The 26,695-nt window shown below is 39.6% G+C and overlaps 3 protein-coding genes across 3 annotated transcripts; all 3 read left to right on the top strand.

The window, feature by feature from the left end:
• The first annotated feature begins 1,084 nt into the window (after positions 1 to 1,084).
• On the top strand, positions 1,085 to 2,053 carry LOC105908220 (olfactory receptor 6N1-like). The gene has a single exon (XM_031580574.1). The coding sequence runs from the start codon at positions 1,085 to 1,087 to the stop codon at positions 2,051 to 2,053; it is 969 nt and encodes a 322-aa protein (XP_031436434.1).
• Positions 2,054 to 11,190: 9,137 nt separating this feature from the next.
• On the top strand, positions 11,191 to 12,147 carry LOC105908219 (olfactory receptor 10C1-like). The gene has a single exon (XM_012836696.1). It carries the CDS (start codon positions 11,191 to 11,193, stop codon positions 12,145 to 12,147), a length of 957 nt encoding a protein of 318 aa, XP_012692150.1.
• A 7,425-nt stretch (positions 12,148 to 19,572) lies between these two features.
• Positions 19,573 to 20,529, top strand: LOC105908218 (olfactory receptor 6N1-like). Its single transcript, XM_012836695.2, has one exon. The coding sequence runs from the start codon at positions 19,573 to 19,575 to the stop codon at positions 20,527 to 20,529; it is 957 nt and encodes a 318-aa protein (XP_012692149.2).
• The last annotated feature ends 6,166 nt before the right edge of the window (positions 20,530 to 26,695 follow it).

Here is a 26,695-nt window from a genome sequence, read left to right as displayed (position 1 = left end):
TTTTTTACACACTCATAAGTTGAGCCTGTTTGATTTTGTTATCAGAATAAACAACAATCTATTGTGGAACTTCGGTCTGCACCTCTGTCCTCACTTGAAATCTTGAAAATATTACTATTTGTAGAGTCACCTTTAGGAACTCAAAATCCTCAAACCTTAAAAAATACACCACTTATTTATTATTTTTGTATATTACCAATAACATCCACACCACCAGAATGTCTAGAGGGTTTAGGGAATTTGAAACATTTTGGTTGCAGCAGTAAGTCAGTTTCTCAGACTTCCAGCCACCTGAAGAATATTGAAAACACACATTAAAGACGTGATAGTAAAATGTCACAGATGGATATTTTCTTGCCGTATCATGATAGCTGAATCTTGACATAGAGGCCACGAGCACTGGACCTCTGATGTTTGTGTTTGCTGTTCAATTAGCATCTTTGTTTTGTGAAATTATCGTTGCTAATTGTACACTAGAGAGGTATACATTTTGGAAGCAATTAAAAACACCAGTGGTTTTAATTAATGGTCTCAATGTGATCTATTCCTAATTGGGGAGAATTGTAAGTTCTGCAGAGTAATTATAATAAGGCAAATTGTTACTTGAAAAATTTCTGAAATGATGTAAGCCGAATTCTCCAAAGTGTCCCAGACTGTATTTAAGACAGTGTCTCCTTCACCCTGTCCGTGTTGGACGGCTAAACATTGGGAACAGGTAGGGCGTGAAAACACACATTGTCCTTTTTTGTTTGTGAATTTAAACTGTCTGTTAAATATGTATTGTCTTACCAATAATTGTCTTACTTAAGTTATTGTGTTACTAAGAGAATCCCCTGCACCGGGGCAATTGCTGAAACATTCTGGTGTATGGTATTTCACTGCAGTTAACAATCCGCTTCAATGTCATGTGGAGCTTAATGCCTTTAGTACCAATGTATTTACCTCACTGGAGAGACATATCTCCCCATGACACTCTAAGTCAGTTTACCTGAAATTGTACTCTCTTAGAAACTGATGGTCACCTTAACAGCTTTCTGTCTGATGTTTATTTTTTCACATAGGGGCTTATTACATCTTCTGGAACATGAACGTCTCTGGTCCAGTCACATTCTTCATCATAGAAGGACTGCAGGAGAAAAAAATGCTCATGTTTGGTGTTTTTTTCACCATTTATGTTGTGGTTTTATGTGGCAATAGTATGATTATATATCTAGTGAGAACAGACCCTAAGCTTAAATCTCCTATGTATTTCTTTCTTCATAACCTCTCTTTCTCAGACATGGTGTACGCAACAATATCCATACCCAACTTGCTGTCAGGTTTACTAAAAGAGGAACACACAATCTCCAAAACTGGTTGCATATTGCAGATGTACTTTTTCCTCTCCATGGGGTCATCTTGCCGGGGTATCCTGACAGCCATGGCTTTTGACCGCTATGTAGCCATTTGTAAACCACTTCGCTACACCACTATTATGACCAAACGGCTATGTATTCTCCTGGTGTTTGCAGCATGGTGCTTCGGCTATGGATTGGTCTTTCCAGCAGTTTGCCTCGTTATCCGGCTAGACTTCTGTGGACCCAACAGGGTGAAGCACGTCCTCTGTGACCACTCATCTGTGGTGAGGCTAGCCTGTGGTAGCACGATTGTGAACAACATTGTGTCTCTCTCCACAGCCCTTGTCATCCTCCTCGGCACGTTTTCCCTCATCCTGGCCTCTTACATTAGCATAGGCAAAGCCGTGTACCACATGGGCCGGGCGGAGAGGCTCAAGGCTTTCACCACGTGTGTTTCTCACCTGATAGTGGTCTGCATCTCGTACGTGTCGGCCACGTGTGTGTACGTCTCGTACCGCGTGGCCACGTTCTCTCCTGACGCACGCATGATTGTGGCAGTGGTGTATTCTGTTCTCACTCCTGCTCTCAACCCCATAATTTACAGCTTGAGGAACAAGGAGCTTCAGCAGGCGCTAACAAGAGCCCTCAGTAAATGTGTTGCCATACCAACAGCTCGCAGGAAAACAATTCCCGCTGTATCTAAAGTTACTAAATAATATATTTTTAAGGCACTTTATCAAATTTACTCAGTTTCCATAACAATGGCATTTAAAGTGTTGAAGTGTGGTAAACTTAAAATCAGATAAATAACTATGTCCAAACTACATTTTAAATATGGTATGTGGAAATTATATGTCTTTTAAATTAACTAAAACAAAAGCTGGCCTAAAATAAACATCACAATTATAAAATACATGAGGTACAATATAGCCTAATACATACATTTCATGTATAATCTCTCTGGCCATGTACTACAATTATGTCTGTCTGAAGCAGTCTATCCCTCTTTCACTGTAATATCTTGTAATCTGATAACCTTCCTTTAGGAGATATGACAAGATATAAACAAGATATAGGCTGTTACTGTAGGCCATCAGTGTTGTTTAGTGACAACATTACTACTGACACATCCAAATCCCACCATTGAAATTGGACTGTGCACCATTGCATCTCCATACCTGTACAGAGTACTCACAGATTATAGATACCCTCATTGTAGATGGGTTTCAGAACAGACTATGGAAACTATGGAGCCATCCTGTTTGTTATGCATACTGTTGTATAATAAATGCAATATGAGCACTACAGTGGGACTGATTTGTCGTTTGCTGTGTACTATACTATGGTAGTTTGGTCTCAGCTGGTTATGTTTTCCAGAAATAATGTTTTTCAAAATATAATGGTGACATACTGATGGTGTGCCATAAGGATGGTCAAAGACAGAATGACTGACATGTTTTTTTTTTTAGAAAATCCCAGTGATCCTATTTCTGCTGTATACATACCATCCAACCCCTTTTTGTTAAATCAAAGAAACTAAAGGATAACAGAATGGCAATGTAATATTTGTTTTCCATTTCTTTTGTTGGTTAGCTTTTCTAGTTATGACAATATGGTTATGTAAATTATGTTTCACAATTTGAAACTTCAGACAGTCATTGCTCACCAAGCTGTGAGAATAAGGTATCGCCTAAAATACAATCATGCCACACTGTTGTCAAAACAAATACAAGTAAGAATCCTGAATAAGAGAAATAGAGTATTTCACTTTCCTCTGAGCTGCAATGCTGACATGGCTGAATAGAGGATCATATACAAGTGTGGTACAGAGAAAGCAACACATGCCATTTTTTCTGGCATTTTATTCTTATCCTAACCTAAATGAAAACAATATCAAGCATTCACCTTGTGTTTCACAAATTGCCACATTACTTAGGGGGGAGTGGTTCAATTATCTGCAAACAGGACTGGCCTGTGGCATAGGCGAACTAGGGGGCCCCCACGTGCTATCATTTATGTATATCTTTCGCTCAGGTATTTCTCTTTGCATGTAGCATCCAGTGGGAGACAATGTTTTAGGTGTTTAATGATGAGTTATCTTTTGTGGGAGTAAAGACCAGTTCAGAGAGATTCGGGGGTATCGCCCCCTGAGAATTGTTTTTGTGACAAAGGAAATTAGAAAGGCATGGTTTAATACTGTTGCTAACTAGGTCGTTTTGATGCATTTTATTTCATAACCTGCTCTATTTTGACTGAAGTAACGGCCTACAGCCAAAGAAGCTTATTATCATAGCAACTGGACAAGACAAGATACATCCCTTCAATTGTTTATTGGTCAACAGCAGCCAAACATGTTGTAGGCGAGCTGAACTGCCCCAGTGAAGTGCATTACTAACCGTGTCCATCTCAGGTTGCTAGCATTACCGTCACATTACATCAACAAACCCAGAGAGGCATTACGTAGATACCAGGCCTGCAGTTCAGACGACCAGTAGCGGCTCGTGACCAGAGAAATAGGTTGCTGAATTCGCTGAATTTCTGAAAACGACTGCCTTTTCTAAAATCAACCATCAGTGTCAGTAATCAAATTCCCTGCGCCAGCAGTTTTGAACAGTTTGTAAAAAGCCTCCTCATCCTCCGAGCTAACACAGGAACAAGAGCTGGAAAGCTGGAACCTTAATTTTGATAATCTTTAGGCCTACATAGAACTCTCAGCAGGCCCCGACGGTCCCCCACTGTTATTGTCCTTTCCTTACTACCAGCACACACAGGCTACTTCCCCAGTAGCACACAAAAACGTATACGAACACTATCAATCATTGACAATTAAATCATTGAGCACCAACACACAGCAGCACAGCTTAAGAGTGCCCTGCCTACTCTTTCCAAACACAATTAAGATCGGATTCGCCATGGCTGGCAGGAGTAAACAGTACATTGTGACCGGGATGAGTCGACACGAGGGGCTTACAGTGCAAGTCCGAGATGGCTGGTGTGCAAGAGCCGTAGCTAGCTAGCAGCGCTATTGACTGATGGCTTGTGAGCAAACTTTAGCATTTGTGTCCTGTTGCCTGCAGCAGGCAGAGGGCTTCTCTCCGTGTAGTTTTATCTAAAACTACAGTATAATGGAATATTAAAATAGACATCACTGTGGTTCCTTTCTTGAATTTGCAGCCATTTGATTGAGTTAAGAAACTATGTTGTTGGATGGTGCACGCCAAGACTATTACATCCATAGGCCTAGTGTGGAATATTATTAATATTGTAGGTCTACCATTGTGTTGCATGATGTTAACAGCAATAGGGGTAGACTTTTTCTGCCCCAACGGTTGTCTGTTAGGGGTCGCTGCAGTTCCATATCTCACCACAGATTTACAAGGGGGAAATGATGGTGTCCTCTGCCCCACATGAAACCTCTACTAGCGTAAGTGTAGGGAAAAAAAGTTGAGCTAATTACATGAGATCTGTTCAAGTTCAAATAGGCAAGTCTCACCATTTGGCAGCCATCAATGTCTTGTATTTCTGGCAAACAAGATCAGGCTCATATCTCATGAAAAGGTCAAACCGATATTTAAAGTACATCACGTGAATTTGAATTTAAATCTGACATAAACGTTGTGAAAATGTTTTTCTCAACTGCTCAAATGAGGCTAAAAAGTACTTTATTCTTAGTGTTGACTTGCTCACCCTAAATACACCAAATGTACTATAGCTAAGCTTATTGCTATGGTAACGGTGGAAATAAACAGAATGTTCATGTATGCTGTTTCCAACAAGGTGATTGGTTCTTTCTAATACAGGGCAGGACTTCCAGTTACAAACCTAATTGTTGTTTTGCAACTTAGAAACATAAAACTGAAAGTAAAAAGGCTTAACTACTTTTAAATACCTAAGAAAATTAATTAACAATCAACAACTGATCAAACGTTTATTTTAAGTGGGTGAATGGTGGGGGACAGCCCATATGGATGAGCTTTGGCTGGAGAAGACCTTCGATTACGTCCGCCTCAAATACAACAATTTGATTGGCTGATGTGTCTAAAATTGACAGTACTGTGAACTTACTGAGTCGTGAGTGATTTATGGTTGGAATACAATTTTCTTTTAATGCTGTGTCTGTTGTTTAAATCTACGTAAAAGTAAAAGTAAAGTAAATATGGTAGCCTACTTTGTCTGATAATTGAGATGTAAAGAGCTGTTGGAATTGGCCCAATCAAGTACTTTTCCATTCTATATTTAGGTTTGCATAGTATACAGAATGGCATCAAACATTAACCATCAAGAAGAACAAAAGCATAAATGATAAAAGCTTTAACCCCATATCCTAGATGCGGGGCCCCCAACAACAACAACAACCACAACAACAAAAACCACCTAGGGCCCCTAGAAAGTGGGAAGTTTGAGTAGAAACACAGTGAGCCACACACCATGAGGAATCTTTTTTTAATAACAGATCAATATAATATTTGTTTGCAATAGGATATCAATAACAGATGTATATATAACACACAACACACACACATTTTTTTCTTTCAAATCTCTGATTGATTTGTTTGATAGAATGAGTAAAGTTTCATTGGAATTTAACGAGAATTTTTTTTTAAATCACTACAAAGTCTTTTTTATCTTCCCCCTCCATCTTGCAAGTCTTTCCCTTGTAGTTGAAGTTGAACTAACCATACTTGTTCCATCACACACTGCAGATTAACATACTATTAACCTACTATATTTGATACCATATTAGGGCCATTGTCGGTTAACAAAATATATACAGAGCTGGGGGAGGGGTTTAATATCCAGAGAAAAAAACTCTGAGATTAAAGTAATGCATTCATGAGACAAAACTAACACATTTATGAGAAAACTTGAATATTCTTCCAATCACTAACTACTGGTTGGTGGCGCAATAAAGCTAGACAAGTAACGCATTACAGGCTGCGCCAGTGAGGTTGATCCAACCTGGCAAGGTCAAGCGATGTGGTTCCTTGACAACTTGAGTGTTTTCTTGCAAATGTGTGACTTTAAAATCTCAGAGAATATACTTTTTTTTTTCTTGTAAATTTACGACTTTAATCTCATCTATATAGGCGTTTGTATACCCCTCCACCAGCTCCATATTGTTTTGGAATCAAATTGTAATTCAATTGTAATCAAGGTCATCCCCTTCAGAGATCATGACAGTTGCAACCAAAGATATTCAACCCCCTTAAGACAATCTGGTGTCATGAGCACAATTTCATGAGAAAAACATCAACAAAAGTCATTGCAAATTATTAAAAAAATACATGCCGGTATTTAAGAAGCAGAATGTCTTCAGAATGATTTCTTCTCTTCCCTTGTTTGCAACTCATCTTGAACAGACAGGCCTGCTGGGCCCCGTTCGTCGTAAGGGCTGAAGCTAAGTTAATCAATTGTCCTTTTAGCCCGTTAACATTAGCGCGCTGATTGAGAACAGCAAATATCGGTTCGTCAACGGCTCATCCGCCTCCAAATCATGTGGTTAATTTCAACCAGGCTAAACTTATCACGGCTATTGCGCGTGCACGTCCTACTTCAAAAGGCAGGAAAGGTCGATCACCAAAACAATGATTTTCTAACGGTATAATGGTTCTAAACTCAAAGAAAGGGGCTCTTTTTTCTCCGCTGGCGAGCAGGAGATGAACATGAACGCTTATGAAGAATACAAGACCATAATCATGGCAAAATTCAACACCGTCACCGCTGTGAGAGCAAAGTGTGTTGGGATGTTTATAGGGTGATATCTATGTATGAATCCCTGACGGCAAGTGTCAACTGGTACAGAGGATTCCTCTACTGGTTCGAAATTGTAAGGTTGCTAGTTCGAATCTCCTCACCGCCTTCCTCGACGTAGTTTTACATTTCCTTGTAAGTTGCTTTGAATAAAAGCGTCTTTTAAATGACTAAATGTATTAATAATAGTGCTGTCAAACGATTAAAATATTTAATCGCGATTAATCGCATTTATGTCATAGTTAACTCAAAATGAATCGCGATTAATCGCACATTTTTATCTATTCTAAATGTCCCTTCGTTTATTTATTTTTTCCATCATTTTATTTTTATTTCAATGCCCTTATCAACATGGAAAAGTGGATTGGCTTGCTTTATGCAAATGTTTTATTTTATTGAAAACCAACATTGACAAACAGGGCGGTACAAAATAAAATTATAAAAGTGCACATTTCAGGTAAACAAGGACCCTATAGTGCAGTTAAACCATGGCTTAATATTTTCTTTTTTTTCAAGTTTGCTAGGAACATAGCAGTCAGGCCTCTTATTTCAGAAACAATGAACTGTAACAGTTAGGTTACCAATAAAAGGTAAGCCTACTACTTCTTTGCTTTCAGCCAGCTGCCTGTTGACATTTTCAGACAACAGTGAAGCTTGCTTCTTTTGCACAACACAACTTTTAAAAGTAAACTTTCCATTCAGAAGTTTTTTATCATCCATTTCGCCGTATCGCGCTCACCATTCACTCAAACCGTAACGTTAGCCTAAAAAAAACGTTAGCCTAAAAAATAAATAAATAAATAAAAAAATTACAAAAAAAAAATCGCGTTAATCTCGCGATAAAAAAATTAACGGCGTTAAAATGGGTTTGCGTTAACGCCGTTAATAACGCGTTAAACTGACAGCACTAATTAATAACAAATGCAATAAATTGAAGCAGTGAAAAAAATTTGTCTGTATTTCTCTCTATTCTTATCATGTGTCCACCTTAATCATTTTCTACAATAATGATATGCTATGGTGTACTAATAACACTCATATAATTATGAGTGCTTTGTTCTCCGCATCACTGACACTACAAAAATGTACCACTCGCAAAAAAGCGCAAGACAGTCAATGTTCGACTGTGGTGTTTGCAATAAATGACTCGAGAAGGTCTTGTAAATTAATTATTCCTTGTCGGCTGAATCGGTAGCGCTTATACAAGAACTCATCATGATGCAAAGAACTCTCTCCCTACACTAATCTAACTATCTAATATCAGTCCTTGGTCAATGGGATCCCTCCTTTTTCCAGGGGTGTGGCAAGCTTATCCAGCTACACTTAAGTTAGCCTGCGCTGGAGAAGGTTAGTGCTAATTGATATGTTACTATGGTGATTTATCAAAAGTTGCTTCCACGAACCAAAAGAGGGGCGTTTTTTGGCATTCATGAAAGTTTTCTCATCTGGGATTTGCTCTGAACTTCAGAAGACTTTCCGAACTCGAAATAGCAGTCGTAACTCGGCCAGAGTTTTCTCAAATGCGATTCCTTAAAAAACCACAAGATGGCCCCGTGGGCCATCTTGTGGTTTTTTGGGGAATCGCATTTAAGAAAACTCTCCGTGTTAATGAATTTGTGAGAAATCGTTGGTGATTGCGTTCACATCAACTCTACAGATCCTCGGATTAAAGTATCATTAACAATTACGTTTCACATGTAGGCCTATAGTCATGATTCTACGAGGCACTGTGATGTCATAAAATAAATAAAAGCACTACACCGGAATGCTGCGCTCGTCTAGTGAGCGTCGTTTGGCACTGCCGTCTGTGCAAGTACGGCAATCCAGAATTTTCAAGTAGTTCCACGTTGGTGGAACGAACTGCCTAGCACTACCAGAGCAGGCGCGTCCCTCTCTACCTTTAAGAAGCTTTTGAAGACCCAACTCTTCAGAGAGCACCTCCCTTCCTAACTGGCACTTCGACTAGTGCTTAACTTGCACTTATAGCAGTTACATTCCTGCACTTCGTTTTTATTTCCTATTTCGTTTTTCTATTTCTTATGTAAAGTAGTATTTATTGTTACACTAGGTCTCTATTGCTCGTAGCTTGACTGTTCTATCCCTTGTACATCGCTTTGGACAAAAGTGTCTGCTAAATGACTAAATGTAATGTACACGAACACTGCAAATGTAAGTGAATAAATAAATAAGCACTAAACTCAATTACGTTGATATAGCTATAGTGGAATAGAATGGACACATCTACATCCTGCAACAGTCCATCTCTGCACCGTTCAAGTCATAGACATATATAGTTGAAGTTAGATCTGCGTTTACTCGAGGGTGATCGCTTTCCGCTTTGACATGACTCGATTACGAGTTGCTTTCGTGTAGATTCGGTCGATTCCGACTGCACACGTCACTACGGTTGCGTGCCCTTATAAGGAGCTGGCAGGGCGTGTATGTATGCAAATTCAGGAGCACGAGAACGCGCTTTCAATTTAAGAAAACTCTTCCGGGGGAGCACAGCCCAGAAAACTTCTGCTGCGTAGGACCACATTTTCAAGCGTGCATGAATTTGGCGGATGTCTTTTGCTTACGTTGTTTTTCCGAAGCCCGTAAGAAACATTTCAGAAGAAACTTCAGAAAATGTTCGAGAATGAGGGCCAATAAGCCTACAGGACCTGAATACATTTGTTTGTGTGTTTTTTCTTGTAACTATTTATCTATTTGCAGAGTCACCTTTATGGTCTTAAACTTATTTGACACCGTTAAGGCCTTATTCGATCTTTTTTTGTTCATTAACAGTTGTTCATCATCAGAACATCTTGAGGGTTTAAAGCATTTTGGTTGAGCCAGTAAGTGAACTTCTTACGGTGGAAACCCATGACACCGTTACGAGCGACGCGATATTCTAATCCCATGCATTTCAACGGGAGCCAATCCATTGTGACGTAGACCACCTTTTTGGGCGACGCGACCGATAAAAGTTGAAAAATGTTGAATCCTATGCAAATGAGGAGCGATTTTTCCCGCAGCGGCCAATCAGAATGTTTGCTGTCGTCTCTGACAGTTTGAAAATGCTATTTCCACACGCTACAACACGCCCACTCAAAGTGATGGAAGCGTATCGCGTCGCTGTCATGGGTTTGCACCGTTAGACTTCCATGCTCCTGAAGAATATTGAAACAACACATGACAGATGTGATAGTCAGATGTCACTGATGGATATTATGCCTTACCGTAATAGCTGAATCCTGTTGGAGACACTGCCAGTGCTGGACCTCTGATATTCCTGTTTGTTGTTCAATTAGCAACTTTGTTTTGCAAAATTATCATGGGTATCATGGGTAATTGTACACTAGAGTGTGTATACATTTTGGAAGCAATTAAAAACACCAGTGGTTTTCATGAATGGTCTCAATGTGATCTAATCCTAATTAGGGACAATTGTAACTTCTGCAGAGTAATTACTATAAGGCAAGACTTCTAATTGTTGCTTGAAAACATTCTAAAATGACGTAAGTAGAATTCTCTAAAGTGTCCCAGACTGTATTTAAGACAGTGTCTCCTTCGTCCTGTGCATGTTGGATAGCCATTAGGAACAGGTAGAGCATTTTTATTAATGTGTAAATGTCCCGTTCCAAATAGTGTGCTATATGCCTCCCTTTTTTGTCTGGTATTAGTGTGTGTGACTGTTTATCATTTTGTCTTTTAAGCAGTTTGGGTCCTTTTATAGTCCACCGTCAATGTCTTTATCATGGCCAAACAATACCTGGCTCCTGTTTTCCCCATTCTCTGTGTGTTGTAAAGCTGACAATGTGGCACTCCTGGGGTCGTGCGGTGTATGGGGCACAGGAGATGCCTTTACGGATGAGACTCCGGTCCCCGCATACCCTTCTCCCATGCCAGCTCACCACAACATGCTTAAATGCCATGTGGAGTTATGTACCTTTAGTAGCAATGTATTTACCTGATCCATTTAACTGGAGAAACATCTCTCCATGAAGCTTTACATTCAGTTGACTTGAAATTGTACTCTCTTAGAAACTGATGGCCACCTTAACAGCTTTCTGTCTGATGTTTATTTTTTCACATAGGGGCTTATTGCATCTTCTGCAACATGAACGTCTCTGGTCCAGTCACATTTTTCATCATAGAAGGACTGCAGGAGAAGAAAATGCTCATGTTTGGTGTTTTTTTCACCATTTATACTGTGGTTTTATGTGGCAATAGTATGATTATATATCTAGTGAGAACAGACCCTAGGCTTAAATCTCCTATGTATTTCTTTCTTCATAACCTCTCTTTCTCAGACATGGTGTACGCAACAATATCAATACCCAACTTGCTGTCAGGTTTACTAAAAGAGGAACACACAATCTCCAAAACTGGTTGCATGTTGCAGATGTACTTTTTCCTCTCCACGGGGTCGAGTTGCCGCTCTATCCTGACAGCCATGGCTTTTGACCGCTATGTAGCCATTTGTCACCCACTTCGCTACACCACTATTATGTCCAAACGGCTTTGTATTCTCCTGGTGGGTGCAGCATGGGGCTTTGGCTATACGATCGTCCTGCCAGCGATTTCGCTCGCTGTCCAGCTAAACTTCTGTGGACCCAACAGGGTGAAGCACGTCCTCTGTGACCACTCGTCTGTGGTGAGGCTAGCCTGTGGCAGCACGATTGTGAACAGCATTGTGTCTCTCTTCATGGCTCTCGTTGTTCTCCTCGGCACGTTTTTCCTCATCCTGGCCTCTTACATTAGCATAGGCAAAGCCGTGTACCGCATGAGCCGGGCGGAGAGGCTCAAGGCTTTCACCACGTGTGCTTCGCACCTGATAGTGGTCTGCATCTCGTACTCGTCGGCCACGTGTGTGTACGTCTCGTACCGCGTGGCCACGTTCTCTCCTGACGCACGCATGATTGTGGCAGTGGTGTATTCTGTTCTCACTCCTGCTCTCAACCCCATAATTTACAGCTTGAGAAACAAGGAGCTTCGGGAGGCGTTAACAAGAGCCCTCAGTAAATGTGTTGCCATACCAACAGCTGGCAGGAAAACAATTCCCGTTGAAACTTAAGTTTCTAAATAATAATTTTTTAAGGCGGTTTATCAAATTTACTCAGTTTCCATAACAATTGCATTTAAAGTGTTGAAGTGTGCTAAACTTAAAATCAGATAAATAACCCTGTCCAAGCTAAATTTTAAATATGGTATGTGGAAATGATGTGTCTTTTAAATTAACTAAAACAAAAGCTGGCCTAAAATAAACATCACAATAATAAAATACATGAGGTACAATATAGCCTAATACATACATTTCATGTATAATCTCTCTGGCCATGTACTACAATTATGTCTGTCTGCAGCAGTGTATCCCTCTTTCACTGTAATATCTTTGTTAATATCCCTGTTAACTAAGAGACATTTTTCCTTGTGCCTCCTGCGTGTGTTGTGTCATGCCATGTGTTTCCCCCTGTTTGTTTATTTCGTCATGTGCTTGTTGTGTTTGTGTTGTCAGGCCATGTGCTTTCTGTCTTTGTCCTGAGACTCCGCCCTCACCTGCCCTCTCCCGCTCCCCGTTTTTTTTCCCCTCACCTGTTCCCAATCATCACCCTGTTTGTTTGCCTGATTCGTTTCTCCTGTGTCTTGTTAATTCCCCTTGTTTGTTTAACCTGTTTCTTGTTGTCTCTGTTCCCCCTTCTATTTAAGTTCAGTCTGTCTGTAGTCCCATATAGGATTGTTATTGTTTGTCTCTGAGAAGCTACGAGTCTGAATCCTGCATTTTTCGAGTTCCGTGTACCTGGTATCGTTCTGGATAGTTATTTGTGATCTTTTTTATTCTTTCCCTTTTTTTTAATTCTGTTTTGTCTTTTTGGATCCTTTTTGAAAAGGGTCCTTACTGTGAGAGCCTAACAATCTTGTAATCTGATAACCTTCCTTTATCACAAGATATAAACAAGATATAGTCTGTTACTGTAGGCCATCAGTGTGGTTTAGTGACAACATTACTACTGACACATCCAAATCCCACCATTGAAATTGGACTGTGCACCATTGCATTACCATACCTGTACAGAGTACTCACAGATTATAGATACCCTCATTGTAGATGGGTTTCAGAACAAACTATGGAGCCATCCTGTTTGTTATGCATAATGTTGTATAATAAATGCAATATGAGCACTACAGTGGGACTGATTTGTCGTTTGCTGTGTACTATACTATGGTAGTTTGGTCGCCCCTAGTTATGTTTCCCAGTAATAATGTTTTTCAAATATAATGTTGACATACTGATGGTGTGCCATAAGGATGGTCAAAGACAGAATGACTGACATGTTTTTTTTTTATATAAAATCCCAGTGATCCTATTTCTGCTGTATACATACCATCCAACCCCCTTTTTTGAATCAAAGAAACTAAAGGTGTGACCCAAAGAGTGGAGATCATTTTTAATCGTCTGACTCTGGACCTAACTTAGTTTGCGCTTAAGAGGAAATTAATGAATGTTTTGCATTTGTTGAAAGTGCAGTCACATATTGCAACAGAATGGCAATGTAATATTTGTTTTCCATTTCTTTGTTGGTTAGCTTTTCTAGTTATGACAATATGGTTATGTAAATTATGTTTCACAATTTGAAACTTCAGACAGTCATTGCTCACCAAGCTGTGAGAATAAGGTATCGCCTAAGATATAATCATGCCACAAATACTGTTGTCAAAACAAATATAAGAAAGAATCCTGAATAAGAGAAATAGAGTATTTCACTTTCCTCTGAGCTGCAAGGCTGACATGGGTGAATGCCTGAATAGAGGATCATATACAAGTGTGGTACAGAGGAAGCAACACAGTCACATCCCTTCCCAACATGCCATTTTTTTCTCATCCTAACCTAAATGAAAACAATATCAAGCATTCACCTTGTGTTTCACAAATTGCCACATTACTTAGGGGGGAATGATTAAATTATCTGCAAACAGGACTGGCCTGTGGCATAGGCGAACTAGGGGGCCCCCACGTGCTATCATTTATGTATATCTTTCGCTCACGTATTTCTCTTTGCATGTAGCATCCAGTAGCAGACAATGTTTTAGGTGTTTAATGATGAGTTATCTTTTGTGGGAGTAAAGACCAGTTCAGAGAGATTCGGGGGTATCGCCCCCTGAGAACAGTTTTGTGACAAAGGAAATTAGAAATGCATGGTTTAATACTGTTGCTAACTAGGTCGTTTTGATGCATTTTATTTCATAACCTGCTCTATTTTGACTGAAGTAACGGCCTACAGCCAAAGAAGCTTATTATCATAGCAACTGGACAAGACAAGATACATCCATTTAATTGTTTATTGGTCAACAGCAGCAAAACGTTGTAAACCTCGTTTTTGCTGAATTTCTGAAAACGACTGCCTTTTCTAACATAAACCATCAGAACCATCAGTGTCAGTAATCAAATTCCCTGCGCCAGCAGTTTTGAACAGTTTGTAAAAAGCCTCCTCATCCTCCGAGCTAACACACGAACAAGAGCTGGAAAGCTGGAACCATCATTTTGATTATCTTTAGGCCTACATAGAACTCTCAGCAGGCCCAGACGGTCCCCCACTTTTATTGTCCTTTCCTTACTACCAGCACACACAGGCTACTTACCCAGTAGCACACAAAAACGTATATGAACACTATCAATCATTGACAATTAAATCATTGAACACCAACACACAGTAGCACAGCTTAAGAGTGTCCTGCCCAGGGGCGGCTGCACCTGGGCCCGTGGGGTGTCGGGGCCCGTAGCCGGGTCCCAAAATATACATTCGTCTCTCAACGGTATGGTGTGTCAGCATCCATGCAACAGGTAACCTACATTGTGTACACACCCGTCGCTTCTGAAATATGTAAGGTTGATTAATTAAACACTATTTATATCGATAACAAACAACTTTGTTTATCGGTTTTTTAGACGCGGGTGCAGAAGTAGGGAACGCTACGATAGTAACTAGCGTTCACTTGGGGGGCCCGTCATAATATCTTGCACCTGGGCCCGTCGTGACTCCGTTACCCCACTGGTCCTGCCTACTCTTTCCAAACACAATAAAGATCGGATTTGCCATGGCGGGAAGGAGTAAACAGTACATTGTGACCGGGAGGAGTCGACACGAGGGGCTTACAGTGCAAGTCTGCTGGTGTGCAAGAGCCGTAGCTAGCTAGCAGCGCTATTGACTGATGGCTTGTGAACAAACTTTAGCATCTGTCTCCTGTTGCCTGCAGCAGGCAGAGGGCTTCTCTCCGTGTAGTTTTATCTAAAACTACAGTATAATGGAATATTGAAATAGACATCACTGTGGCTCCTTTCTTGAATTTGCAGCCATTTGATTGAGTTAAGAAACTACTATGTTGTTGGATGGTGCACGCAAAGACTGTTACATCCATAGGCCTAGTGTGGAATAATATTAATATTGTAGGTCTACCATTGTGTTGCCTTGGGCCCAGCATGATATTAACAGCAGTAGGGGTAGACTTTTTCTGCCCCAACGGTTGTCTGTTAGGGGTCGCTGCAGTTCCATATCTCACCATAGATTTACAAGGGGAAAATGTCCTCTGCCCCACATGAAACCTCTTATACTAGCGTAAGTGTAGGGAAAGAGTTGAGCTAATTACATGAGATCTGTTCAAGTTCTAATAGGCAAGTCTCACCATTTGGCATGTCTACAATGTCTTGTATTTCTGGCAAACAAGATCAGGCTCCTATCTCATGAAAAGGTCGAAAAAGACATTTAAAGTACATCACGTGAATTTATATTTAAATCTGACATAAATGTTGTGAAAATGTTTTCCTCAACTGCTCAAATGAGGCTAAAAAGTACTTTATTCTTCGTGTTGACTTGCTCACCCTAAATACACCAAATGTACTATAGCTAAGCTTATTGCTATTTTAACGGTGGAAATAAACAGAATGTTCATGTATGCTGTTTCCAACAAGGTGATTGGTTCTTTCTAATACAGGGCAGGACTTCCAGTTACAAATCTGTCATAAGCTAGCGTTATAGATTCCCCCCTGATTTCCCATTCATTTTCCTGTCAGTGATGTGTCTCCCTTCCTTATAACGTCTCTGGATATGTGCAAGGTGAATCTCATACGCAAATATGGAAACACCTAATTGTTGTTTTGCAACTTAGAAATATAAAACTGAAGAAAAAATGCTTCATTACTTTTAAAGACCTAAGAAAAAACATTAACAATTAACAACTGATCAAACGTTTATTTAACCCTCCTATTATGTTTGGGGTCAATTTGACCCTTTTCAATGTTTGACGTCTCTAAATAAATGATTGGCATAGTTTTTTTTTTGCTTCATATTTAATGACTTTTCCTAATCTTATGGGGACAACTGGGTAAACACAAAATTAACATGATGATATGTTTTCAATGTCCTGTACACATGCTTTACGCATAGGTGTTGTTTGGGGTCAATTTGACCCCAGGCTGTTTTAATTGTATAAAATATATAAGAAATATAAACTGTTTTCATCACATTGTTACTATTCTTGATTACAGAAATAGTTTTCTATTCCATATGTTATAGATAACAACAATATGTACTTAGAAATAATATGAAGCCATAAAACACCAGAAGGATATCTTTTTCCAATTTTAAGTCAATCAGTGAGATTTGATGGTGATCTGCATATTCTCCATAAATGAAGGGCTATTTAGGTAGTCAACAAACAAACCTAAAGTACCTGACACATAAACTTGGGTAAAAAAAAAATATTGTAATAATTTTTTGGAGGTTTAAATTGCTGGGGTCAAATTGACCCCAAGCATAATAGATGTGAGTAAAGTGGGGTACTGCTGGAGAAGACCATAGTCAATGACATCTCTTATAGATTACGCCCGCCTCATATAAATGCAACAATTTGATTGGCTGATGTGTCTAACATTGACGGTACTGTGGACTTGCTGAGTCGTGAGTGATTTATGGTTGGAATAAAAAATATATATTTTAAAGCTGTGTCTGTCTAAATCTACGTAAAAGTAAAGTAAATATGGTAGCTTACTTTGTCTGATGATGAAGATGTAAAGAGCAGTTGGAATTGGGCCAATCAAGTACTTTCCCCTCTATTTAGTTTTGCATAGTATACAGAATGGCATCAAACATTAACCATCAAGATGAACAAAAGCATAAATGATAAAAGCTTTCACTCCATATTCTGTGCCCCCTAGATGCGGGGCCCCCAACAACAACACAAAAAACCCCACCTACGGCCCCTAGAAAGTGGGGTTTGAGTAGAAACACAGTAGGCCACACACCATGAGGAATCTTTTTTTAATAACAGATCAATATAATATTTTTTTTACATTAGGATATCAATAACAGAGGTATATAAAACACACAACACACACACACACACACACACACACACACACACACACACATTATACAATAAAATAGGTAGCTATTCTATCTCATATGATTTTTTTAAAAATTTTATCTCTGATATTTTTGTTTTGATAGCATGAGTAAAGTTTCAGTGGAATTTAACGAGAAACAAACATTGCAAAATTTCTGGAAGATTTTTTAAAATCTCTACAAAATCTGTCTTTTTGATCTTCCCCCTCCATCTTCCAAGTCTTTTCCATGTAGTTGAAGGTGAACTAACCAAACTTGTTCCATCACACACTGCAGATTAGCATACTATTAATCTACTATATTTGATATCATATTAGGGCCATTGTCGGTTAAAAAAATATATACAGAGGAGGGGTTTAATATTCAGAGAAAAAAACTCTGAGATTAAAGTAATGCATTCATGAGAGAAAACTAACAAATTCATGAGAAAACTTGAATATTCTTCCAATCACTAACTACTGGTTGGTGGCGCAATAAAGCTAGACAAGCGATGTGGCTCCTTGACAACTTGAGTGTTTTCTTGCAAATGTGTGACTTTAAAATCTCAGAGAATATACTTTTTTTTTTCTTGTAAATTTACGACTTTAATCTCATCTATTCAGGGTTTGTATACCCCTCCACCAGCTCCATATTGTTTTGGAATCAAATTGTAATTCAATTGTAATCAAGGTCATCCCCTTCAGAGATCATGACGGTTGCAACCACAGATATTCAACCCCCTTAAGACAATCTGGTGTCATGAGGACAATTTCATGAGAAAAACATCGACAAAAGTCATTGCAAATTATTAAAAAATACATATTTAAGTAGCAGAATGTCTTCAGAATGATTTCTTCTCTTTCCTTGTTTGCAACTCATCTTGAACAGACAGGCCTGCTGGTGGGACTAACAGACATACATAGACGATCGCAGATCAGATTGATAACTGTCATTCTAGAATAACCAGAGCCTCAATATGGTGAAGCCTTAGTAAGTAAGTGATATAAGAACAATAAGCCTACAGGACCTGAATACATTTGTTTGTGTGTTTTTTTTTAACTATTTATCTATTTGCAGAGTCACCTTTATGGTCTTAAACTTATTTGACACCGCTAATCTTTTTTTGTTCATTAACAGTTGTTCATCATCAGAACATCTTGAGGGTTGAGCCAGTAAGTGAACTTCTTAGACTTCCATGCTCCTGAAGAATATTGAAACAACACATGCCTTACCATAAAAGCTGAATCCTGTTGGAGACACTGCCAGTGCTGGACCTCTGATATTCCTGTTTGCTGTTCAATTAGCAACTTTGTTTTGCAAAATTATCATGGGTATCATGGGTAATTGTACACTAGAGTGTGTATACATTTTGGAAGCAATTAAAAACACCAGTGGTTTTCATGAATGGTCTCAATGTGATCTAATCCTAATTAGGGACAATTGTAACTTCTGCAGAGTAATTACTATAAGGCAAGACTTCTAATTGTTGCTTGAAAACATTCTAAAATGACGTAAGTAGAATTCTCTAAAGTGTCCCAGACTGTATTTAAGACAGTGTCTCTTTCATCCTATGCATGTTGGATGGCCATTAGGAACAGGTAGGGCATTTGCATTAATGTGTAAATGTGCCGTTCCAAAATAATGTGGTTTATGCCTCCCTTTTTTGTCTGGTATTATTAGTGTGTGTGACTGTTTTTCATTTTGTCTGTCTTTTATGCAGTTTTGGTCCTTTTGTAATCCACCGTCAATGTCTTTGTCATGGCCAAAAAATACCTGGCTCCTGTTTTTCCTCATTCTCTATGTGTTGTAAAGCTGACAAAGTGGCACTCCTGGGGTCGTGCGGTGTATGGGGCACAGGAGATGCCTTTACGGATGAGACTCCGGTCTCCGTGTACCCTTCTCTCATGCCAGCTCACCACAACATGCTTAAATGTCATGTGGAGTTACGTACCTTTAGTAGCAATGTATTTACCTGATCCATTTAACTGGAGAGACATCTCTCCATGAAGCTTTACATTCAGTTGACTTGAAATTGTACTCTCTTAGAAACTGATAGCCACCTTAACAGCTTTCTGTCATTATGTTTATTTTTTCACATAGGGGCTTATTGCATCTTCTGGAACATGAACGTCTCTGGTCCAGTCACATTCTTCATCATAGAAGGACTGCAGGAGAAGAAAATGCTCATGTTTGGTGTTTTTTTCATCATTTATGTTGTGGTTTTGTGTGGCAATGGTATGATTATATATCTAGTGAGAACAGACCCTAAGCTTAAATCTCCTATGTATTTCTTTCTTCATAACCTCTCTTTCTCAGACATGATCTACGCAACAGTAATCATACCCAACTTGCTGTCAGGTTTACTAAAAGAGGAACACACCATTTCCAAAACTGGTTGCATGGTGCAGATGTACTTTTTCCTCTCATCGGCGTCGAGTGGCTGCTCTATCCTGACATCCATGGCTTTTGACCGCTATGTAGCCATTTGTCACCCACTTCACTACACAACTATTATGACCAAACGGCTTTGTATTCTCCTGGTGGGTGCAGCATGGGGCTTTGGCTATACGATCGTCCTGCCAGCGCTTTCGCTTGCTGTCCAGTTAAACTTCTGTGGACCCAACAGGGTGAAGCACGTCCTCTGTGACCACTCGTCTGTGGTGAGGCTAGCCTGTGACAGCACGATTGTTAACAACATTGTGTCTCTCTTCTTTGCTCTCGTTGTTCTCCTCGGCACGTTTTCCCTCATCCTGGCATCTTACATTGAAATAGGCAAAGCCGTGTACCGCATGGGCCGGGCGGAGAGGCTCAAGGCTTGTGCCACGTGTGCTTCGCACCTGATAGTGGTCTGCATCTCATATGTGTCGGCCACGTGTGTGTACGTCTCGTACCGTGTGGCCACGTTCTCTCCTGATGCACGCATGATTGTGGCAGTGGTGTATGCAATTCTCACTCCTGCTCTCAACCCCATAATTTACAGCTTGAGGAACAAGGAGCTTCAGGAGGCGCTAACAAGAGCCTTCAGTAAATGTGTTTCCATACCGATAGCACCCAGGAAAACAATCCCTCCTTTGCCTTGACAGTTTCTAGGGAATCATTTTAAGGTGTCGTTTCAGACTGACTGGCTTTCCTGAAACCATGACCTTTTATCTGTTGAAGTCTTTTGTAAAGTTCTTGTCACATATACAGTATCACATTGTTCAAGCACTACTGAACTATATACTATTGTGTATTTAAGTTTCTATTACAAGAACTATCCTCTTTGTCTTTCTAATGTATTTATCTACAACCTTCACTCTCCCTTAGGAATTGTTACAAGATATAGGCAAGACATATTCCATTAAGCTATTTATACATGTCTTCTATTTATTATATTGACAAAATCACATTCACCCCAAACCCCAAACTCAAATCACAACACATTATCGTACATGCAGAGTGTTCACCCAAAATGTTTTACTTGTTATAGCATCGTATTTGTTGTGTATTGTTTTAATAGCAGCATTATATTTGAGCCCTTGATGCTGCCTGGTTTTATTTTTTGTCAGCTGATTTTATTCTTGGTGATATTTGTCATAGTTGATGGTAGTGAAGTTAGTGCAGTTTTCCAATGATAATGTGTACGTCATCCAGGTTTCATATAAGGATTATGTGGCATGAGCCCCATCAAAAGAATTACTTGTGTGTTCTGATTTTATTTTTTACTTTCACATTAAAATTCACTCCAACAATATTTAATGAGCAATCTCAGACTGCTGGATATACATAGAATGTTCTCCCCCATTTGAATGCTTCTGAAAAGACCTAAACACCACTCTAAAGCTTCATGCCTACTCCAGGAGTATGAGAACACAGTTCTTTTGGTCAGCATAGTAAACCTGTGAAATTGATGAATTGCTAGACATTAGGCCCTATTCAAACAACAGATGTTAATTCACTTCAAATGTGAATTATCTGATCATTTGTGTCAGGAAACATAATATGAATGACACAGATTATCTCAAATTTGGTTCCTCCCCCGGTGCATGCAATGTCCTTTGTTCCTTCAGGTAGAGGGCTTTGGGGGTAGAGGGAGCGCTTCTTCCATTAAGGAGCAGTATGTTGCAGCGTCTCATTACAAGCTCAACGCAGTCTCCTTAGGGCGGTGCTTCCGAGATTGATGATGGGGGACTCTTATTTAGTAAACATTAGCTATCTTGGCACCGAGCATCTATTCTCATAACTGGCACTGCCTTTGAAAATCAGAAAACATGCGCATGCACAACAGGCAGGAAAGTGTGCATGGCCAATAAAATAATTAATATAAGCCCATTTACCTATTGTAGCCATGAAAAAAGGGATATTCTGTTTAGGACACTGGAAAACTTTTAACTCATTTGGAATAGCATATTTTAGAATATTTTTGAACTTAAACACATGCATCACTGGTACATCTGTGGATGTGGAGGAAACTGAAGCAAATGCTGAGGAACTGTAAGCAAAATAATCATGTGCAGTAAATGTCCTCTGCTTATTATCTGTATTCTTTGCCATATATGTTTAGTTGTTTCTCTCTTACATCAGTATAAAACATTCGGGATAAAAATAATCCTCTGTGATTCACATCATTCATTAAACAAAACAAATCCAAGTGCAACAAAACAAAACATATGCCTGTCTCTGTTATACTGACCAGGGAGCAGCATTTGGCCACTGGGCATAGTGAAAGCCATTCGATTCATTGTGACCACATTACAGCTGCCTGAAATTCAATAACAAGCTGGCTGACTAGCACGCCGTAATGGGAATAATTACTCTTGACAGTGTTGTGTGGTCAGATAAACCTCTCTCTGAAGAACTTGAACTCTTTATTGGACATCAGTGAACATCGCGGGCAGTACTGACAGATAACATCCAGGCCTAATTGATGTTGCCACAAGTAATCTTCAGTCACTTAATGCAATGCAGTCCAGACCAGTAGCCTACTCTGGAGCAAATCTGGCTCTGACATGATCATAATCTGCCAGATCTACGCCAGATTTGGGCCTAAACTGGGCCAGAATCTGTGGCTGTTCGGCAGGGGTTCAATGTGTCCAATCGGAAAGATGCGCGACCTAATGGCATGATTTTATTGCACTTGACCAGTCTGAAATTAGACAAAGCTGACCTTAATTGTGATAATTTTGCGTTGTGTTCATGACAGCCTGGCCTAAATTCGCTGGACCTATCATGTGTAATATTACATGATTGCTTTACTCAAAATAAATGAACATAAGTACTTGAAATATCATTAAAAAAGAGAAATCATTTAACAAAAGAGGTGCAACAGTATAATACAATTGTTTTAATCATTGAACTAAAAGTATTTTATAATCATTATGTGAGATTACATGTTAGAACTCTTAGAACTAGAAGAGATTTTTACACTGATTCTCTCTCCTTTTTGCATTGCTGAAAATCTATATCAGTCCAAGATCATTAGCAGATTTGTGTTTACTTTATCACTCTGAACATGCTGTCTTTTCAGTGGCAAAATCATTAAGTCCATGACATCAGAGCCACCAACACTAACAAAGTAGGCAAAATGTGATAAAATCAGTGAGTCACATTTTCAATGACCCCACTTTTGCATTCTCAAGTTAAACCCACCGGTATAGGTAAAAAAAGAGCCAAATATCATTATCTCAGTCTGTTTGTCGGACCATGTCGGCTTTACAGATGGGTAGACTTTGTTTGGGCCGATTATCTTCAAGCAAAATGCCCCTAGGTTTCCGCCTTAAAGCACGTAACAAGAGCCTGCTGTCATCACAGTGTGCCTGCATTGCAGACTAAATACATTCAAAACAACACACAAATAAACACACAAATAAACACACAAAACAACACACATATAAACACACTAAAAAACTCTTCCGCCCGATTGTCCGAATGACTTGTCCATTTTTCAAGACATCTTTTTTTATTCGTAAGGGCTCTTCTTTCTTCTCTCCTTGCAGGCAATCACCCCTTCTCATATGCATCTGAACAAATTGGTTTCCTTTTTACAAGGGAAGATAAAGACCATGGCAACAGAAATACCTGTAAGTGAGGCATAATTAGAGAGCGAGACACCCCCTGTGGAGTCTATTCACCAGTCCCAACAACATGCATTTAAACTCTCAGTCCCTCTCGACAGCGTTGAGCGAATAAGCTGGAAATGTGATTAAAATTATAGTTCTTTTGCTCTTACTTCATCTATTAAGATAAGCATCTTGTTCAAGACATTTTTATATACATATAAAGAGGCCCTGGAATAATTTAACATTTTTCTCCCTGCTGCTTTGCATAAAAGGATCCCGAAGGAGCTCCACTCCACTTTTACCTGCACAAAGCCACTGGCATCAGAAAAGCAAATGGTTGTGTGCCACTGCATCTCAATGGCTCTCCCCCTCTCGCTCAACAAAGAGATTCCTGAGAAGCAAGGCCTTGTCACTGCATTGTTTTCATGTCAGTACATTCTGTACTATGCTGAACATCACAGCTTTCGCACTGTTTGTCCTCAAAAATCTTTTGTAATATCCTATATAAATAAAATGTTACTATTTGATTTATGCTGTTGATTCCCTTCATATATTTCAGATGTGATTCATATTACACATTTAAATGTACATATTAAACATTAAAAACAACATAAAACAAGGTAAGGATTTATATTATGTATTTATTGTTATTATGCTAATCTGTTTATACCCTCTAATGGCTAATTAGCAAATATTCAAGACACTGTCTCCAAAATACATGTGCAAAATTCTGACTCTCAACTGTCAACAAGGCCTAATCATTAGCTAACCCTAAACCAAACAACACATTAACCCCAATCCTATGCCTAAATGTCCATTTGCCCCAATCCTATGCCTAAATGCCCATTTGCCCCAAGCCCAGGCCTGTCTCGCCAGCCTTCACCTCCTCATCCAACCAACACCCCACAGTGGTGCACCTGATGCCTTCAACAACATTATAAATTCCTACCAGCAGATTTTTTTCTCCTACCAGCAGTTTCTTTTTACATTACATGGTGCATTCTGTTGAGAAAGTCAAAAGGCGTTTTTGGTGAATGAAAGATAAGTATGCAGCTTGACAGCATGAAGAGGAGCATCAGTATGTTGACTTGCATCAAAATGTCTCAGGTGACAGGTTTCAAACTGCTAATGAATTTGGGATTTTTGAATCATCGGCAGTTTGGAGTCTCTGAGGTTTTCTATCATGGCACCCCACTGGCGGTGATATGTCTTACTAACTATGCAAGAGGTGTTAGCATACAGTAGTTAGCACAGACTGAACACTTTAAGTGAAGACTGTAATGCTACTTCACTCACTCATTCATTAATTTCTCTTGACCAATCACTGGCCTACACCTGTCTTAACAATGACTGACTTTTGTAAAACTAATGTAGAATTAAAAAAAAAAATCCTCCCAAACATGTGTGTGTGTGTCTGTGTGTCTGTGTGTGTATGAGGGGGTGGAGGAGGAGGGAACAGAATACGTTTTACCCAATCATTCACCCTCAGGTGTAGTTTGCGCTGTATTATGTGCTGTTGTCATTTAACCCATCCGCCAGCAGTAATGGCGTCCTGACTACTCAAATGTGCTGCGTCTTTGTGGGGGACTGTTTTAGTGTGTCTTACACTGACATGCAGGTGTCACTGGTGGGGGTGTCACTGTTTCCTTTACCCTAGCACCAATAAGCTAAACAAAGTCCATGGCTCAAACTAATAAAATCAATAAATAAATACACTTCCCCTGTGGACATATTCCTGTACCTCATATGTGAAAGGCGTTTCAGGGCCTGATACCTGCTACAAAATGATGCCATTTGATTTCCTCCTGCCTATGAATATGATTCTTTAACAAAATGATGCCATGTGATTTCCTCCTGCCTATAAATATGATTCTCTAACAAAAGGATGCCACCTCGCCATCAGAGCTCCTAGCCTAAAAGTGATGGCTCTGGGGGCAGGTGTCTTTACCATGGCATATATATCACATTTCAATACTTCTGCTCCTACTTTCCCTATCTCTCTGTTCCTCAGAGTCTCCACATATTTCTTTTGTATTAAAATTCCAGAAAAAAATGAAAGAAAGACGAACGAAAAAATATGTTGTTTTCCTTCCGCTGCAGCAGTCTGAAAGGAAGCTGATGTGAGTACCTCAATCCTTAATGATGCAAAAAAGACAACCGTACTGTCCCATGGGTCCCTCTTTAAGCGACGGATGTGTGTGTGTGTGTGTGTGTGTGTGTGTGTGTGTGTGTGTGTGTGTGTGTGTGCGTGTGTGTGTGTGTGTGTGATGTTTTGCTGTTTTTATGAAAACAAAAATGAGGACACACAACAAACGGCAGTACAGCTGTGAAAATGTATGTCTTGAGGATATCTGCTCCAGAAAAAAATAACACACTCTCACAGATTTTCATTATTTATATTTCACTATGCACCAACATTTAGTAGAAACGCATTAACATTTTTTACAGGTGAGTGCTGTTTCCTCTTTTCACTGTATTTAACTTGACCTACATAACCTTAATACTAAGGCAAATTGGAACAGAACCACAGAGCACACCTACGATTAACTATATCAAGCTTTTAGGCTTTCAGGAGAAAATACATTGCACCCTGTGTCATCTTAAAAAATAAATAGTGTTATATATATTTACTTATAAACCCAATGCAATATGACAACAACCGTTGCCTGCTATCGCTTCTTTGTGTTGTATGCCTCAATGAGACAACTGGTGATGAGACGATAGCGGACGAAATGAGCTCATTTCTCCAATGAGATTGATAAACAGATGGGCCCCTCATGCTTGTACAAGTATGCATCAGTGCCTCTGATCTAGTCAGGCTCCACCAGAAGTGGTTCTTGTGAGTGAGTGGCCTTTCAACACCTCGTCTTAAAGACCTGACGGCACAAGTGACAACTGTCACTATCCAGCATGGCCACCCCCGATCTTACTCTCAGCATATAGCCGGTGTTTTTTTGTTTCTTTTTCCTTGCTTCACGCCTCTCCGATGCACTTTTGTATTCGGCATATGTTGGACAGGCAGGCAGATTGTCTGTCCGTTTCCAGGTGGAATGTTTGCCTGCCAAAGCGAATGCATCTGCTTCACAGCAGCCCGGTTCAGTGCACGCAAATGTGGCAGGACTTGTTCGACATATATGCCATGAAATGAAGGCACTGTCTCTGGTCTGGTTGTACTTGAATGCCCATATCAAGAGAAACTTAGACACAC

This window comes from Clupea harengus, chromosome 14 (assembly GCF_900700415.2).
Source record: "Clupea harengus chromosome 14, Ch_v2.0.2, whole genome shotgun sequence".
NCBI lineage: Eukaryota > Metazoa > Chordata > Actinopteri > Clupeiformes > Clupeidae > Clupea > Clupea harengus.
Note: the sequence above shows the minus strand (reverse complement) of the source record. Positions and strands in the feature narration are given on the sequence as shown.